The sequence below is a fragment of the Poromitra crassiceps genome (assembly GCF_964638095.1).
Source record: "Poromitra crassiceps genome assembly, chromosome: 13".
NCBI classification, from domain to species: Eukaryota; Metazoa; Chordata; class Actinopteri; order Beryciformes; family Melamphaidae; genus Poromitra; species Poromitra crassiceps.
In genome coordinates this window covers 37,291,402-37,309,359 of record NC_139644.1, presented here as the reverse complement: position 1 = coordinate 37,309,359, position 17,958 = coordinate 37,291,402, and the positions used below count along the sequence as shown (strand labels likewise).

The following is a 17,958-nucleotide window of genomic DNA, read 5'->3' as shown; positions in this document are numbered from 1 at the left end:
TTATTCCTCTAAACCTGGATTCAAATGCCCCAATTTTTTCGCGCTGGCGCCGTTCAGCCCTCAGCAAAATCTGGTAGCGAGGACTTTTTTTGTGGCCCTCTCTATCATCAAAGTTGCCCATCCCTGGGTTACGGCATGACAATATTTGTTCGGCCCCCGGCAACAATCTGGATTTCTCATGTGGCCCCCCATGAAAAATAGTTGCCCACCCGTTAGAGGGTACACACAGGAGAATACTGTCACAGAGGACTAAGAGATGATTTACCGTAGGGTAATGGCAACGGAATCCATGGCCATTTTTCCATGCGTTTGCATACCTCCTTCACAACAATCTTACATACTCAAGTACAGTAAAGGTATTTGTACTTAGTTACTTCCCATCTCTGCTGGCCAATAAAACACCAACTCATACTCATGATGTGAAACTTTATTGTTTTATATAAAATACATAAATAAAGCATCTGCAGATGGCATCAGGAGCATGTGCACGTAATCACACACACATACATGTGTGTGACTCAGTTAGCAAACAAACACTAACAGCCATACAATTCACCCAAAAGAAAATACACTATAAAGAAAAGAAAAGAATGGTTGTTGCAGCTGTAAATATGTACTGAAGTTGGTTTCTATCTATCATCAGAGCAGCTTGGACCGAACCCTGCAGATTATAGAGAGGCAAAGTGAACGTCACTTCCTGCTCCAGCACTGTACCAGAGATTTTAATCAACTTATTTTCCCATATATTTCGTAAAATGCTTATAAATAGTTTTACTGTTCAAACCAAACAGTTCCGATATATTTAGAAACAAGAGACCACATAACATTTCACTCCGACCAAAATAAACAAATTGCGGATTTAAAGAAAACGTTTTGTTTTTTTACGTTTTGGTCCGAGTGAAATGTTCTATGGTCTCTCCCGATTCTAAATATATCTGAACCGTTTGGTTTGAACAAGTAAAACTATTTTTACAAGCATTTTATGAAATGTCTATGGGAAAATAAATGGCAGGTGAAAATCTCTGGTACAGTGCTGAAGCAGGAAGTGACGTTCACTTTGGCTCTCTATGGGGGTCACGAGAAGCACTGCAACAGTCATGTACTCTCAAAGTTCACCCTGGTAGCACAGATCTACAATGTTTAAGTGAGATCAGTGGAACCAGAAGTGACGAGATATGCCTCTAATATGATACAGGAGATCTCCCATTAGGATTGCATTTGCATTTTCAAAAAGAGACATAATGCATGGCGGGGGGAGGATTTGCACCTATTCTTGTAAAATGATTGATATAATTTAGAATAGTGAACCCTTTCCAAAAATGAATATTTTCTGTTTTAAAGAAAATGACTCATCAGCTCTTCTTACCAACAGAGAAGCAGGAAGGAATCATGTTGACAATTTGAATGCAGCCTGTGATGCACAGTAGACAGAAGAAAAGAGTATTTGTACTAAGGTTTATCCCGTGCTTTGTACTGATTGCACATGTAAAACAGCTTAAAGTAAAACAAGGCTCTGTCCCATCACCCCAAAACTGCCCTCCCATCCTCCTTTCTGCGGAGCAGTAAAAACACTCGCTTCAACCGTTTCACTTCCATCCCGGTCAAAATCTTTGCATAAAAATAAACTAAGATGATCATCATTATTTACATAGGAAGAGAGGCTGACTTTTAACACTATGTGACCACGATGTGTTTTTCCAGACACCTAGCCAGTAATGAATACCAGCTTTTGGTCACAGAGGGTTTGAAGTCAAATGTCCCACCCAGCCTTAGACGCTCTTTGGCAAGCTTGACTCCGATCAGTGGATATGCTGGAGAGGTGGTGAGAAGGATGACCAAATTGAGACCACGGGACAATGAAGGCGCCTGGGGTCAACATGCACAAAGCATACTGTAGTCCTCATGACAGAAAAGACAAATAAAAGTATATAGACAATCATTCCTCAGAAAAAAACCCAATGATAATGCTGCTTCCTGTTCCATCCCTCAATGACCACACGTGAATGATAAAAACCTTCGTACAGTTTCTGCCTCGGAGCAGACTACTGCAAAAATGGCACTGTGCAGTGAGACTGTCGCGCTGGCCGGATGAAACCAGCGGGGGAGAGCGATATGATATGTTAGCAGGACACAGTCACCACTCGCCTCCCTTTGGACTCGTTATAAAACATCTGTACACCTTTAGACCTATCTCAAAACATAAATCTCTTCTTTCGTTTGACAATATTATTCAGGCATGCTGCTGCGGAAAAGCTTGTAGGGGGGAAAAAGTGACATTTTGTTTTCCTGTCTGTCCCAAAGACAGGAAGCAGAGTGTGCGTGTGATTGAGAGAGAGAGCGTCTATGCGAGGGGAGTCTTGAAGGCTCCCCAGGCATGGAAGCAACGCGTGAAGCAGTGGGGCTCATTTCCCTTCCGGACCAGACGCAATTTCCGCGGGTGTTCGGCATCTTTGGAGCGCATGTGCTGGATGTAAACCTGCAGGCAGCAAATCAATAGGTTAGTCAATAGATTTGGATATAGACACACAGACACAAAATCTATCAACAGAAACCTAACACAGAGACAAAACCGAGACAACCACACAGAGAGAGACAGACAGACAACACATATTTAACAGGCACGTGCGTGCACACACTTATTTACCTGGCAGGCTTTGAGACTAAGTTTGATTTCCACCTGGCTGGTCTGAGTGCCGACCCACATGTACACCTGAGAGAGGAGGGCGACAGAAAGAAAGCTGGAGTGAGTGAGAGACTGATGAGAGTGTGTGTGTGTGTATGTATGTATGTGTGTATATTTAAGCAATATAGCATGAGAGCTAGTGTGTTGTGGCAAATATATCCCGCTGATCAGTTGGATAACAACTGATCAGCGGGATATATGCCACAACACACGCTGCTCGAGTGCTATATTGCTTTTATAAAACGGTTTCCAAGTATGATAATATAAATATAATAATAATACTATAAGTCCGATTGGCATGGTATTCTGATAGTCAGTTGAAACACTACTGTAAGGCGGGACCTCTAGCAAGAAGATAGACGTGCGGGTGATTTGATTGGATCGTTCTGGAGACTGAAGTTGACATTGGCCAATCCTGGCGCTTGCTGAGAAGCTGAGAGCTTTCTGGAAAGCCCGACAGGCAGCTCGAGCGCAGCACTGCATTCTCAGCGCTTGCTGAGAAGCCGAGTGCTTTCTGCAAAGCCCGACACCAACTAACGTTACAGGGTTAAATGCGGGGTTAAATGCAGGGTTAACAGCCTTTTTTTTTGCAAAGAAGACATTAGCCCGCATCTATTCTTGTACAAAACATAATTTTCTGCGAAGTATTAATAAAGTTATAAGCGAAGATCGATTCACAAGGATCTGACAGCTGTCTCCGCCATTTGTTTTTTTGAGGTAACCAAAGGCTTTTAGTAAGAGTTGCCATGGCAACCAATAACCCATGGCCATGGGTTATTGGAGTGGGTTATTGGATTTATACAATGGCTGTGAACCAATCAGATTGCTTGATTTGAGAGAGCCGTTTTATAAATATATATATATATATATACAGTATATACTGAGTATTGTACTATAGAATCTGAAACAATGCGATGCAATCCAATTGATTACAGGACATTGCAGAAGGCCAGGTCAATCAAGTCAGACCAAATAGTAAACATGTCCCCCACAGTGATGTACAGTAGTGCCACCCTTAGGTCAGTCCCATGCATTGTCAATGCCACCTCTTAGTGGCACAAAGTCAACGTTACAGTGTGACTGACAAACAAATTAATGGACAGATTAATTATGATGATGATGATTATTATCATATGATGATGATTATTTTCAGTAGTAGTTTTTCAATCCAAGGAGAGAGGTAATGACCTCATTGCCGTTGTCGAGCAGCATGATGTCGTCATCGGCCAAGTCATCCTGACAGAAGTCCGAGCATTTCTCTGACACCGAGAAATATCCCTTCTCATTCGAACACCTGAGGGAGGGAGATGGAGAAGAGAACAGTATTAATACATTCCTTTCTTTTAACTATTAACTTGTGACCTCTAACTGGGTGAACTCAATCCTGCATCACAAATGATCAGAAAGAAAGACACTTCCGCTGATGTTATTCAAACTTGTCTGTCAGCCATTAAATGTTGATTTCAAAGGCTTTTCAGTCCATTGTAAATGTTCTGATGTCCCTGTACACAACTCACCTGAAGAGCCGAGCGTATTTCATGTAGTCTGCGTCTTCGTCGTACTGCTTCTGAGAACCAATCCCCACCCAGAAGAAGTTCTCTGGCTCCTCCCCCTCATTGATCACCTAGGAGACAGACAGATACACAGGTAAACAGATTATTTTAGATTGGTTTGACAAAATATATATATATATATATATATATATATATATATATATATATATATACATACAGTAAATATATATATATTTCTTTTTTTGGGGGGGGGGGGGGGGGGGGGCGGGGGGCATTTGAATAGGACCGTGATGACAGGAAAGCGGGGAGAGAGAGTGGAGGACATGCAGCAAAGGGTCAGGGGTTGGATTCGAACCCAGGTCAACTTGAAAATATTTCACTGCCCGCTCGAGGCCGTGTGCCCAGTGGTTGACGAACACCGATTCCAATAATAGGCACTAGGCAGCCCAATCATCATGCCCAAAATGTATTACAGACTCATACATAGGCAACAAAATCTGTCTCAAACCCGGAATACACATTTCACAAGACCAGGGACCATCTTGGAAATAGGTGAATAAAATCAATCAATCAATCAATCAGCCTATAAGGTATTGGAGAAACTAAGTGAGAATAACTAAGAGGAATTACATTTGGATAGCGAATGATTACGGTAGTAAAAGGTAATGAAAGCAGATGATTCACACACGTACCTGTTTGCTGTACGTGTCATCAAACATGCTGTTCATGATGTCCTCAGCCAGTTTGGCTTCATCGGGGTCAGCAGCTCTGCCCACCCAGGTGTAAACAATGCCCTGGTTGTCTGTGCTCTCAAATGGTACCTGCAGCACAAACACATACTGTCTGTTACACAGAAGCCAAGTCCTGCAGCACAAACACATACTGTCTGTTACACAGAAGCCAAGTCTTTGTTGTTGTTTTTTTAAAGGAGAGAGGACATTGTTTGGTTCATTATTCAGACAGCATACATGGTTCCTACACATTTTCAATAAAAAAATGCCATACCTTTTCCAGACCTTGATTTGTTCAGAAGATTGCGTCTGATGTTTAATATGATTTACACATAGACATCTTGCCCCTGCTAACTAGGTCATATCACTGTATAGATGATTGTTCTTCACAGTGACAAATATCAGACTATGTGAGATGATTGGCAGGGTTCCTACACAGTTTCCATTTTAAAATTCTATATTTTTCCCAGACCCTATGTTCTTGACTGGATTTGATTTTGTTCAGTATTTGATACTAGTTCCGATACCCATTGGAGCACACTTCCCTGAATGATTCCAACTCCGCTTGGGTGTGCTCCATCAGAACGAATGGAGCTCTCCATGGTGCTGAAACTGTGTTCACTCATTTTGGCCACTAATTAGCCATTTCTGGCTATTAGTCGGTCCTAATGACCCAATTAAAGAATCCTGCCCTGTCGCCGTCTGCTCTTGACACCTGCCGGTACCCGTGCCAAATATAAATGCTGGTAGGCCAATGCTGAGATAGATACATACATCGGTTTGCTCTAGTGGTGCACCGATCGATCGGCAAGCAATCTGTATCGGCCGATTTTGACCTCAAATATGCGATCGGCTGATTACCGATATTTCGGCTGATTGCCGATATTTTTTTTATATTACTTTTTTATTTTTTTATAAAAAAAAGCCCTATCACTAATCAGGCTTTCCAATGATATAAAATACAATGCCAATTGGTATTATTAAAGGGGAGAAATAATCGACCTAAAATAACGTTTCCAAACTTTCTTTGAGGAGTTTATATATCGGTGATCGGTAATCGGTGATCGGTCGATGATCGGTGGCAAAAAACGTGATCGATGCACCCCTAGTTTGCTCCTGTATGTGTAAGAAGATCATATTTGTAAGAAGATCATGCATGCTATGGCTGGGTAATAAGAGCATCCGAACATCTGAACATTTTTTCTCACATCAACAAAAACGGTGGGCTCAAAGTGTGTCTACAACAACATCAAAACAATGATTAATGTGTGCATCAGACCTGAACCACAACATTTTCCATACTCTTCCAGACATCTTTTCAAATTCCCAAATTATTATTATTTTTTTTAAATACTTTTACAGACTTTCTAGACTTGTGTAGGAACCCTGATATAGTAGTGGGGCACACAGAGGATAAAGCTACCAAAATAAAGCAATCCCCACCTTGAGTATGAAGCAGAACTCTGAGTTGAGATTGCTGGAGTCTGTTCCAATCTGGATGGTTCTGAAAGAGAGATGTACAGAAGATTTTGTGGGATGAAAAAAGAAAAGAAAAAAGAGGAAAACATGTCTATGGAGAACTGAGATTTTAAGGAGGGACAAGAAGGCTTCTATAGAGCACAGAAACGAATGCTTGTGCCCATTGTTTGTGAGAGCGCTGGTGTCTATGCTCCTGACAATACGTTGGAGGTGTCTACCTGGTGCACAGAGCTGGTGTCTGTGCTCCTGACAATACGTTGGAGGTGTCTACCTGGTGCACAGAGCTGGTGTCTGTGCTCCTGACAATACGTGAGAGGTGTCTACCTGGTGCAGAGAGCCCTGGTGTCTGTGCTCCTGACAATACGTTGGAGGTGTCTACCTGGTGCAGAGAGCCCTGGTGTCTGTGCTCCTGACAATACGTGGGAGGTGTCTACCTGGTGCAGAGAGCCCTGGTGTCTGTGCTCCTGACAATACGTTGGAGGTGTCTACCTGGTGCAGAGAGCCCTGGTGTCTGTGCTCCTGACAATACGTGGGAGGTGTCTACCTGGTGCAGAGAGCCCTGGTGTCTGTGCTCCTGACAATACGTTGGAGGTGTCTACCTGGTGCAGAGAGCCCTGGTGTCTGTGCTCCTGACAATACGTGGGAGGAGTCTACCTGGTGCAGAGAGCCCTGGTGTCTGTGCTCCTGACAATACGTGGGAGGTGTCTACCTGGTGCACAGAGTGCTGGTGTCTGTGCTCCTGACAATACGTGGGAGGTGTCTACCTGGTGCAGAGAGCGCTGGTGTCTGTGCTCCTGACAATACGTGGGAGGTGTCTACCTGGTGCAGAGAGCCCTGGTGTCTGTGCTCCTGACAATACGTGGGAGGTGTCTCCCTGGTACACAGAGCGCTGGTGTCTGTGCTCCTGACAATACGTGGGAGGTGTCTCCCTGGTACACAGAGAGCTGGTGTCTGTGCTCCTGACAATACGTGGGAGGTGTCTCCCTGGTACACAGAGAGCTGGTGTCTGTGCTCCTGACAATACGTGGGAGGTGTCTACCTGGTACACAGAGAGCTGGTGTCTGTGCTCCTGACAATACGTGGGAGGTGTCTCCCTGGTACACAGAGCGCTGGTGTCTGTGCTCCTGACAATACATGGGAGGTGTCTCCCTGGTACACAGAGCGCTGGTGTCTGTGCTGCTGACAATATGTGGGAGGTGTCTACCTGGTACACAGAGCGCTGGTGTCTGTGCTCCTGACAATACATGGGAGGTGTCTCCCTGGTACACAGAGAGCTGGTGTCTGTGCTCCTGACAATACGTGGGAGGTGTCTACCTGGTGCACAGAGAGCTGGTGTCTGTGCTCCTGACAATACATGGGAGGTGTCTACCTGGTGCACAGAGCGCTGGTGTCTGTGCTGCTGACAATACATGGGAGGTGTCTACCTGGTGCACAGAGCGCTGGTGTCTGTGCTCCTGACAATATGTGGGAGGTGTCTACCTGGTGCACAGAGCGCTGGTGTCTGTGCTCCTGACAATATGTGGGCGGTGTCTACCTGGTGCAGAGAGAGCTGGTGTCTGTGCTCCTGACAATATGTGGGAGGTGTCTACCTGGTGCACAGAGCGCTGGTGTCTGTGCTCCTGACAATATGTGGGCGGTGTCTACCTGGTGCAGAGAGAGCTGGGCCCCGTTCCAATACCCATACTTCCATACTATTTAGTAGGCAAAAAAAGATTTACCGTAGTATGTCCCAATACATAGTATGTCAGATGCAGTATGCCAAGAGTACCAGGATGTTGTACTACATCAGCTCCTATTTCGGAGTATGCATCGATGCATGCTGCTTCAGCCAAACTTCCCCACAATCCTTTGCGCAGCAGGAAGTTATGTCTTCTTCTTCTTCTAATGTTTTATGGCGGTTGGCAAACAACTTTTTGTGCATTACCGCCACCTACTGGAGTTACGTCGCACTGACTGAGCTGTGTGTTCATGAATGAGATAATTAACTTTAAGAAAGCCTTGAAATATGTTAAAACCAAACAAGCATGGTGTTGTACCAAAACATGCATATCTTGATTCCTGTTTAGATCTCTGACTTAATGTTTTTGCTTTATTTATTTTATTTTGTTTATTTGATTGTCTGTTCCAATTTTGTAAATGTTTAGTCTGAATTTTTTGTATAATGTACTGTTTGTTACTGCCAGACTTTGTTTATTGAATTAAAAACAAACAAAAAAAAAAAAACTCAAATGTGGCGCTGCGGACGTCGGCGGAAGTGAGCAAGAGGTCGGAGTTCAGGAAGCTCACGTGACGACAGATGTAGTGTGTCCCAATAGTATGCATTTTGCATGCATGCTGCACACTACAATCCATACTTTGTGAGGGCAGCGGCAGTACATACTACAAGAAAGAAGTACAAGTATGGGTATTGGAACGGGGCCCTGGTGTCTGTGCTCCTGACAATATGTGGGAGGTGTCTACCTGGTGCACAGAGCGCTGGTGTCTGTGCTCCTGACAATACGTGGGAGGTGTCTACCTGGTGCACAGAGCGCTGGTGTCTGTGCTCCTGACAATATGTGGGAGGTGTCTACCTGGTGCAGAGAGAGCTGGTGTCTGTGCTCCTGACAATACGTGGGAGGTGTCTACCTGGTGCAGAGAGAGCTGGTGTCTGTGCTCCTGACAATACGTGGGAGGTGTCTACCTGGTGCACAGAGCGCTGGTGTCTGTGCTCCTGACAATACGTGGGAGGTGTCTACCTGGTGCAGAGAGAGCTGGTGTCTGTGCTCCTGACAATACGTGGGAGGTGTCTACCTGGTGCAGAGAGAGCTGGTGTCTGTGCTCCTGACAATACGTGGGAGGTGTCTACCTGGTGCACAGAGCGCTGGTGTCTGTGCTGCTGACAATATGTGGGAGGTGTCTACCTGGTACACAGAGCGCTGGTGTCTGTGCTCCTGACAATATGTGGGAGGTGTCTACCTGGTGCAGAGAGAGCTGGTGTCTGTGCTCCTGACAATATGTGGGAGGTGTCTACCTGGTGCAGAGAGCGCTGGTGTCTGTGCTCCTGACAATACGTGAGAGGTATCTACCTGGTGCAGAGAGCGCTGCCATTGGTGCGTATGTGGTAGAGGGAGGGCTGGGCCGAGTCGGTCTTCTGTTTCCTCTTGCCTTTGTGGATGATGAACTTCCTCTTGAAATGGGACAGGAACTTGAGGTTCTCCTGCTGCTGGGTCATACGCACTACCTAAACACAGATACAGCCTGTGGGTCATACGCACTACCCAGAGCCATATAATAGAAGAGTTCCGACATCTCCATTCACTCCAATGGACCAGTTTTTTTCCAGGAAGTAAGGTCCTGGAACTCTTGAGTAAAAAAAGCAGCACTGTCGAGTTGCAGCAAAATAGACAGTTTGTGTTGTACTTTGAAAGGGTTTTTCATCCCTTGAATCAAATTGTACATTATCAGCTTTATTTTAGCATGCAAAAGTAGCCCGAGACCCATTCCTGGCTGTTCATTGGCTAATGAGTCTCGCATTTTGGTCCTCCGCTGACGCCACTCTCTCTCTAGAGGACACTAGCACTACCTAAACAAAGATACAGCATGTGGTTACACTTGTCATTTCAGTGCAATCATTTTTCAAAACCAAATATGGAAGCGGACTCAGATTGTGATTACAGTTCTACATTTTCTGCATCTCTATACGACTGAGTTCACCCGTCTAGACGACTCTATTGAGATTCCACTGTTGAAAGGACACATGTTTACTCTTTACACAATCAATGGATAGAGATGGGGGAGGAGCAGAGAAAAGTAGTGCAGACAGATTGACATAAATACAGCCACAGACAGATTGACATAAATGCAGCCAGAGGAGCAGCCTGGTTCAAACCATGCTGATCACATGATCTCACATTCTGTTTCGCTCCATAGATCAGTCTGGACTTCCACATGTCCGCAGTGATTTCAGTGGGTGGGAGCACTTGCTTTGACAGACAATTCCATCAGCCAATCAGCGTCACCAAATCCAATCCAAATCCACTTGGAAGAATGGCGAAAACGTCTTTTCTGCCAAGATAATCTTGTCTATTCCTGCAATAACTGTTTACTCTACTACAGTCATGTTAACGTTAAGCGCTTGTTGCTTTGGGAGAGGCCATTACTGTTGTGCCCTGATTGGCCGGTCACATCATTAACTATGACACAGCCCCTGATTGGCCAGGTCACATCATCAACTATGACACAGTCCCTGATTGGCCAGGTCACATCGTCATTTCAGGAAATCCATGTGGGCGGCTACAACTCCAGACTGATCCGCGGGGCGAAACAGAACGTTAGGTCATGTGATCAGATGGTTTTAACAAGGCTAACACAGGAGAGGCTTAATGGCCATTTTCAGGTCAAATGAGGACATGATGATATGATCTCACAAAATCTAATCTTTAGAATTGGATATAAAAAAACCAACATGATGTGGTTCCACAGGGGAAGAATGAGGCGGACACTCCCCACTATTTATTCAACATCCCCCTTATGAAGCATAGGTGTTTTTGCATTCTAAACTCATTCATTAGTCATTTAGGTCAAATGAAAAGTAAATTACACTTCACCCGCAGGTAAGCCTCTGAACACCTACAACAACTAACCTGTAGTCATGTTACTGTGTTTTTCATAAAAAGTCTAAATATCTGCATCTACAATTCTAGTTTAGAAGGGCAAATCTTCGAGATCTTCAGGTAGCTTAAAGTACCTTGCTTCAAAGGAGTAGGGCTAGAGTGTGTTTATGTGTGCGTGGCATAAACAGTTTTGAATATGTGTGCCAATGAAAAATAACACACCTACCCTTTCATTGGTCTTATTTTGTGTGTGCATGTGTACAAATATTTTCCTCCTACCTCCAGTTTGCCAGGGAACAGACTCTCAAACTTCTTCTGCAAGGAGAAGGTGAAGGTGAGCCAGCCCATGTTGGAGGCCTGCCTGCCCTGCCAGAAGTACACCACACACTGGAAGTCCTCCTCCGGCTGCTTCTCATCCTCCTCCTCTGCCTCGACCCGTTCGCCCCCCTTCTTCTCTTTCTTCTCCTTCTCATCATCCTCGTACTCCACAGCCACCCAGTATCTAAGGAAGCACAGTTGGAAATAATCAGACAACAGAATGATACAGTAGGATGGAATAATAGAACAAAATTAAGGTTGTTTTCTCCCTTTGCTTATGTCTCCACACTGCAAAGACAGACAGATATATGACGAGAAATAGACACTTTTATTCAGTTGAAATGCAGAAGAACTGAATTGAGCTACAGTTACACCCCACTGACCAACCATCCACACACATCCCTACCTGCAGAGGAACACGTAGCAGTCCTGTGTGTAGAAGTGTCCGAAATCCTCCTCTGGCAGACGAGCGAACTTCTTACCCTCCAACACAAATCCCTCCATCCCATCCAGGTCCTCGTTCCACTCCTCCATCATCTGCTCGGCCTGGAGAGAAGAGGTCATTCTGTTGTTTAGGGAAATCCTTCTCTCACCAAGTGCAGATTCAATGATGGCTGATGGTTTTTAAGCAAAGCTATTTTGGGGATGTCAAAATCGATATCTTCACTGTGGAAGCGGACGATCATGGAAGGAATGTTTTTGTGTTTCCCCCAAGGGGCAACCTCCGGTTCTGAAAACTGAAGCCACTTCGGTGCCTCATAAACCAGCACCACACGCACCGTCACTAACATCATCAATTCAGCCACTTGAAATACGAAACAAAACAAATACGAAACAATACCCATCCATAAGCAGGGGGCGACTTCCACTGGCTCCAAAAAGAAGTCCAATTGTATGGAAGTCAATGGGGGAAATGACCCTAGATCTCCCTTGAGTTATTACCTTAGTAAACACTTTCCTAATGCGTTTATGGTCTCAACTGCAAGTTTCAAGTCTTCTTCAGGACAGCATGATGTTCATTTTGTTAATTATGGTCCCATTTCAAGTAAAATAAGACGATAAAGCAGACTATGCATTGGGGCGTGATTGACAGATCACCTGTCCAGTGATTGCGCAGCTCGCCAATCGTGGACCAATAGCAGGCGGCTCTGTGGGAAAACCCCTGGTCTCACGCTGGCTGCTTCCGGGTCCAAATAACCAAGATGGCGACGGTCAAAATACCAAACTCCAGGCTTCAAAACGGGAGTCCACAAACCAATGGGTGACGTCATGGTGGCTACGTCCGTATTTGTATACAGTCTATGCTTACCCCTTGGTGGACGAACGATTTATATGGAGAAGAAAAGCCCTGTGTGTGTGTGTGTGTGTGTGTGTGTGTGTGTGTGTGTGTGTGTGTGTGTGTGTGTGTGTGTGTGTGTGTGTGTGTGTGTGTGTGTTACCTCAGTGAGGGGCATGGCTGGCTGCCTGGGAAGGAAGAGAGCTGTGAGGTCAGCTTTCAACTGGTCTTTCTTTTCTGCATCTTTCTTCACCTGGGAGAGACAACACAAGATAAAACACTTCCTGTACTCAGCAGATACAAGCAGCTCTCCCTGCCCGCCAGACACAGACACACATACAGTATGAGGGCTTTGATTCTCAGTCATACTCATCAGTCAATATTTAAAAAACACAGATGATCCCACCCTCAAAAACACGCCTATTTTGTGAGCAACAGTCTTAGGGGACATTCACACCGAAAGCCTTTTTTTCAGTCAGAACGCTATGAAAATCATGTTGAGAGCGCTTCCATTGTGCACAAAACACAGCGCACGGAGCGGTTTTTTTGTGCTCCGTTTGTTTTCCCCTGTAGTCGCGTGCAGTACAGATCAGAACACAACAGCCACACGAACGGTAGCCAGCTAGTTTTGTCTGTTTGATGTTGTTCACTGTCAACATGAAAGCCAGATTATTGCCAATTTCAGCTTTAAAACGCCCATAGCGCTCCTCCAAAAACAACAGACGCCACCAGCGCTAAATGCCAGGTGCGTTCATTAAAAGAGGAGCACGTCTAGCGCGTCCTTACATAGAGAATGAATTGCAGAAAGACGCTGGCAGCTCCAAAAACGCTTTTGGTCTGAATGTCCCCTTAAGATGAGTAATTTGTCTAATAGCAACTTGTAATGTGTCATTCTACCTTTATGCATATTAGCTTACTTCCTACAGGGGCAGCAAACAGCGTTATACATCTACACACCACAGTGTCACTGGTAAATCCCACATTTTGGGACACTTGACTTTGACCTATTTTAATAGCCAACTAAACGTTCAACAGAACCACTACCACGAAACAATGGTTGTGATTAAGTGCATATAGATCAAGTTAAAGCTTAGGCTGGCCTGCTATCGGAGCATGCATATTCATTCCTCATATTCCTTTCCTGGCAAACACATCAGTGACCTAAAACACGACCTAAAACACGTCAGTGACCTTGCCCTGTAGGTTGTCCTTCTGTTGTACAGTCTGACAAACATGTCACTGACCTTGCCATGTAGGTTGTCCTTCTGTTGTACAGTCTCAGCTGCTCTGGTGTAGTCCACCTTCAACACGTCATCCCAATTCTTAAACTTAGACTTAAACACCTGGAGGGCAGGAGAGGAGAGGAGCGTTTGATTCAACCAGTGTGTTAACCTTTGAAATGCATTGGGTGTACACAATGATACTGACTAGGTACTTTTAAGGGTGTAAAAACAAGTCAAGAACAAACATTACATTCTGAGACACTTCATGTTGTTACACTCTTGTTAGTACATGTGTATCCCTGCAGAGTCGTGCAGACATGTGCATGAGTTTACCTGTTTGTGTGATTGTCAGTGTGCATGTGTCTGTGTGTGAAATTCTAAGTGGCCCAGTCAACTTTGTTTATACAGAGCCTTAAACACAAAACAGTCATATAAAATGCTTTACAAAGAAAAACTGAATCTTATTGATTTTTAAATATAGCAATAAATTGTGCTTTCCCAACACAATCAGGGAGCGTGTTCCATCGTCTAGGGGTCACACCAGCAAAAATAGCACACGTGTGTTTGGTTTGGTGCAGCATGAAGGGTGGTGTGTGTGTATATATTTCAGCCTGTATGCTGTTACCTGCCACTCTGTGCCCTCCAGGTGTGTGTGTATATTTTCAGCCTGTATGCTGTTACCTGGCACTCTGTGCCCTCCAGGTGTGTGTGTGTGTGTGTGTGTGTGTATTTTCAGCCTGCATGCTGTTACCTGGCACTCTGTGGCCTCCAGGTGTGTGTGTGTGTGTGTGTGTGTGTGTGTATATTTTCAGCCTGCATGCTGTTACCTGGCACTCTGTGGCCTCCAGGTGTGTGTGTGTGTGTGTGTGTGTGTGTGTGTGTGTGTGTGTGTGTGTGTGTGTGTGTGTGTGTGTGTGTGTGTGTGTGTGTGGTGTGTGTGTGTATATTTTCAGCCTGTATGCTGTTACCTGGCACTCTGTGCCCTCCAGGTTGCGAGTTACACAGGTGTGTTTGGGCCGGTGCAGCATGGAGCAGATCTCCTGGCCTAGTTTCAAGGCAGCAGCACGGACCAGACGGGGAGACTTCCTCCCGATCCAAATAAACACATCAGACCAGCAGTCCAGGATGTACACACACTTTGTGTCCAGCAGGGACTGCAGCTGGTGGAGGGAGGGAAGGAAAGGAGAGAGAGATGAGCGGCAGGAAAAGACAAAGAGAGGAGAAAAGGCATTTTAAACATATCCTTGTGTCGTTATTTCACAATAAAAGCAGACTGCCATCTTGTGATTATGCAGAAGATAAACCTACCAGTCTAAGCTCTGGCATGGTGTCCAGTTTGACCTTGCAGTCTTTGTGCTCCACTGATAGCTTGTAGTTAATCTGAGGCAGCTCCAGGTAGCCCAGCCCCAAGCCCACCTACACACAGACGACCACAAACATACAATGCAGTGATCATTCAGTTGGTTCTGAGGTCATTTTATTTTTTATTGTGTTTTGCATCTACGCCGTCAAGTGTGTATCCCTCTCTGCGAGTTTCGACTTGTGAGCAGTGTGCCTATGCCAATGTGGTTTGTTATCAGGACTTTTCACACTGCTCCACTTGCCACATCAAATCTTTTTGCAATTATAGCACAGACTATTTGGCCTCTTTGAAACACTGTTAGTTACTCCAGTTTGAAATGTACATGTAAAAATGTGGATGATCAGACCTATTTCAAAGCTGACAATCATTCAACGTAATACAACTAGCCTGTGCAGTTGCTTTTTAATTGTGATTCAGTTAAAATCCTTTTCCATGAGATGTTTCAGTCATTTTGCCCACTCCATTTATGTTATTATGGACAACTTACAAATATACAGTTACTACTGTAACTCGCTCAGGGTCAGTACCTTGCTTTAGCTTGCATGCTAGAGTAAAGGAGTTACTACTGTAACTCACTCAGGGTCAGTACCTTGCTTTAGCTTGCATGCTAGAGTAAAGGAGTTACTACTGTAACTCACTCAGGGTCAGTACCTTGCTTTAGCTTGGATGCTAGAGTAAAGGAGTTACTACTGTAACTCACTCAGGGTCAGTACCTTGCTTTAGCTTGCATGCTAGAGTAAAGGAGTTACTACTGTAACTCACTCAGGGTCAGTACCTTGCTTTAGCTTGGATGCTAGAGTAAAGGAGTTACTACTGTAACTCACTCAGGGTCAGTACCTTGCTTTAGCTTGCATGCTAGAGTAAAGGAGTTACTACTGTAACTCACTCAGGGTCAGTACCTTGCTTTAGCTTGGATGCTAGAGTAAAGGAGTTACTACTGTAACTCACTCAGGGTCAGTACCTTGCTTTAGCTTGCATGCTAGAGTAAAGGAGTTACTACTGTAACTCACTCAGGGTCAGTACCTTGCTTTAGCTTGGATGCCAGAGTAAAGGAGTTACTACTGTAACTCACTCAGGGTCAGTACCTTGCTTTAGCTTGGATGCTAGAGTAAAGGAGTTACTACTGTAACTCGCTCAGGGTCAGTACCTTGCTTTAGCTTGGATGCTAGAGTAAAGGAGTTACTACTGTAACTCGCTCAGGGTCAGTACCTTGCTTTAGCTTGGATGCTAGAGTAAAGGAGTTACTACTGTAACTCACTCAGGGTCAGTACCTTGCTTTAGCTTGGATGCCAGAGTAAAGGTGGGGGCGGTTCTCAAGTGGGCGCCTGCTATTGCTGATGTTTTGTTGATATAGGCATATGACACCTCCAGAAAGCTCAATATATCCTGGCATCACAGAATCATCCCTCTCCACACACCTACTACTGTATCAACACTGATCACATCTAGTCAACCATAAACTAATAACTAGGCCTTTACTTTATAATCGGTTGCAATTCAAAAGATAATGTCAGGTATGGAGTAGTATTACTGTATGAAATGTTATTTAAAAGGTTTACCTTGTATAGTTTAGGTCTGATAGGAGAGAAGTCGTCTGGTACGTGTTTCTTGATCTCCTCTGGTTGTCCTCCCAGTACCTCCCAGAACCCTGGGGGCTCCTGGCTGTGTGCCAGGGTAGTGATCTCTGCTTTCCCCTTACGCTCATTCTTGTTGATCTTCTCTGCAAATAGCCTGGGGTACGATAACAACACACACACACAGGTTTGAATTATGTTGTGCAGGTAACAATTGATTTACATTTCGGGCTCAAGATTCCTATGAACCCCCCCAATCCTATTGCTACCTACCAGTCCCACATATTATTGCAATGTGGTCTCCAACCTGCACCACTAACACTAAGCACCAAACCTTAACACTAAGCCCAGACATCTAGTTAGTGTGTCGATGCTCTTGCCTGGCCTTGGTGGTAGTGCTGAGCGTAGCGTTGGCTCCTCTCCAGATAAAGATCTCCAGCCCCGTGTCCAACAGGAAGACAAAGCTATCAGGGAAGGAAGGCCAGGATGTTAGCTACACACAACACACTCGGTGTCACACTAAGTGAGAATCATAGCAGAAAACTGTTATAAAGATCAAGTACAGAACATCCAGATGTGCATGTCAAACAGAGAGAGAAAGAGATGTAAAGGGGTCAACGACATGACATGACACTCTGGCACAAAAAAGGTTGGGAACCCCTGTGCTAGAGTATGCACGCGAGTGTGTATCTTGTAGTGTATATTATGTCAGAGGGTGTGTGTGCAGGTGTGTTTCTCACCGTGGGTCAAGCGAGGAGGCCTTCAGAGGTACAGACTCCAACCTGATGTTTTTCTTGCCATAAACTCTGTACAACCTGGAAAACACGCAGGGGTTAAGACCTGGTCAAAAGCTTTCAGACCAATCTAACAGAATTCAGAGCTCAAATACTTCTAGATTGAATTCACAAGAATCAGACTTTACATAGGCATTACAAAAAGAAAAGAAGAACAAAACAAAAACAGGCTTAAAAAGATAAAAGGCAAATGGAGTAAACAGGAATATGTTTCAGAAAAAACGGTTCTCATCTTACTTATTAGAATAGTTTGAGTCCTCCACAGTGTAGAAGCCACTGGATGTTCCTCCCTCAATGTAGGAGATCTCATTATCAAACACCTACACATCAGAGATAGACAAAGAGAGTCGATCAGAACAGCATGTAGCTGTTTGTATAAACCGAGAAGGATTCTTCGTTGGCTACTAAGTA

The 17,958-nt window shown here is 44.6% G+C and overlaps 1 protein-coding gene across 1 annotated transcript in view; it reads right to left on the bottom strand.

Annotated features, from left to right (window-relative positions):
- Positions 1-871: 871 nt before the first annotated feature.
- The window catches only part of flii (FLII actin remodeling protein), a 36,848-nt gene continuing 19,761 nt past the window's right edge, over positions 872-17,958 (bottom strand). The window contains exons 15-31 of the mRNA XM_083650187.1: positions 17,785-17,867; positions 17,494-17,568; positions 17,134-17,217; positions 16,739-16,910; positions 15,125-15,232; positions 14,785-14,976; positions 13,838-13,936; positions 12,757-12,846; positions 11,724-11,863; positions 11,279-11,501; positions 9,473-9,627; positions 6,372-6,432; positions 4,890-5,018; positions 4,201-4,307; positions 3,872-3,977; positions 2,645-2,710; positions 872-2,476 (exon numbers count right to left, since the gene is read on the bottom strand). Coding sequence (XP_083506313.1) covers positions 2,342-2,476; positions 2,645-2,710; positions 3,872-3,977; positions 4,201-4,307; positions 4,890-5,018; positions 6,372-6,432; positions 9,473-9,627; positions 11,279-11,501; positions 11,724-11,863; positions 12,757-12,846; positions 13,838-13,936; positions 14,785-14,976; positions 15,125-15,232; positions 16,739-16,910; positions 17,134-17,217; positions 17,494-17,568; positions 17,785-17,867 — 2,025 coding nt within the window. The 3' untranslated portion in view covers positions 872-2,341. The remainder of the gene's footprint in view (positions 2,477-2,644; positions 2,711-3,871; positions 3,978-4,200; positions 4,308-4,889; positions 5,019-6,371; positions 6,433-9,472; positions 9,628-11,278; positions 11,502-11,723; positions 11,864-12,756; positions 12,847-13,837; positions 13,937-14,784; positions 14,977-15,124; positions 15,233-16,738; positions 16,911-17,133; positions 17,218-17,493; positions 17,569-17,784; positions 17,868-17,958) is intronic.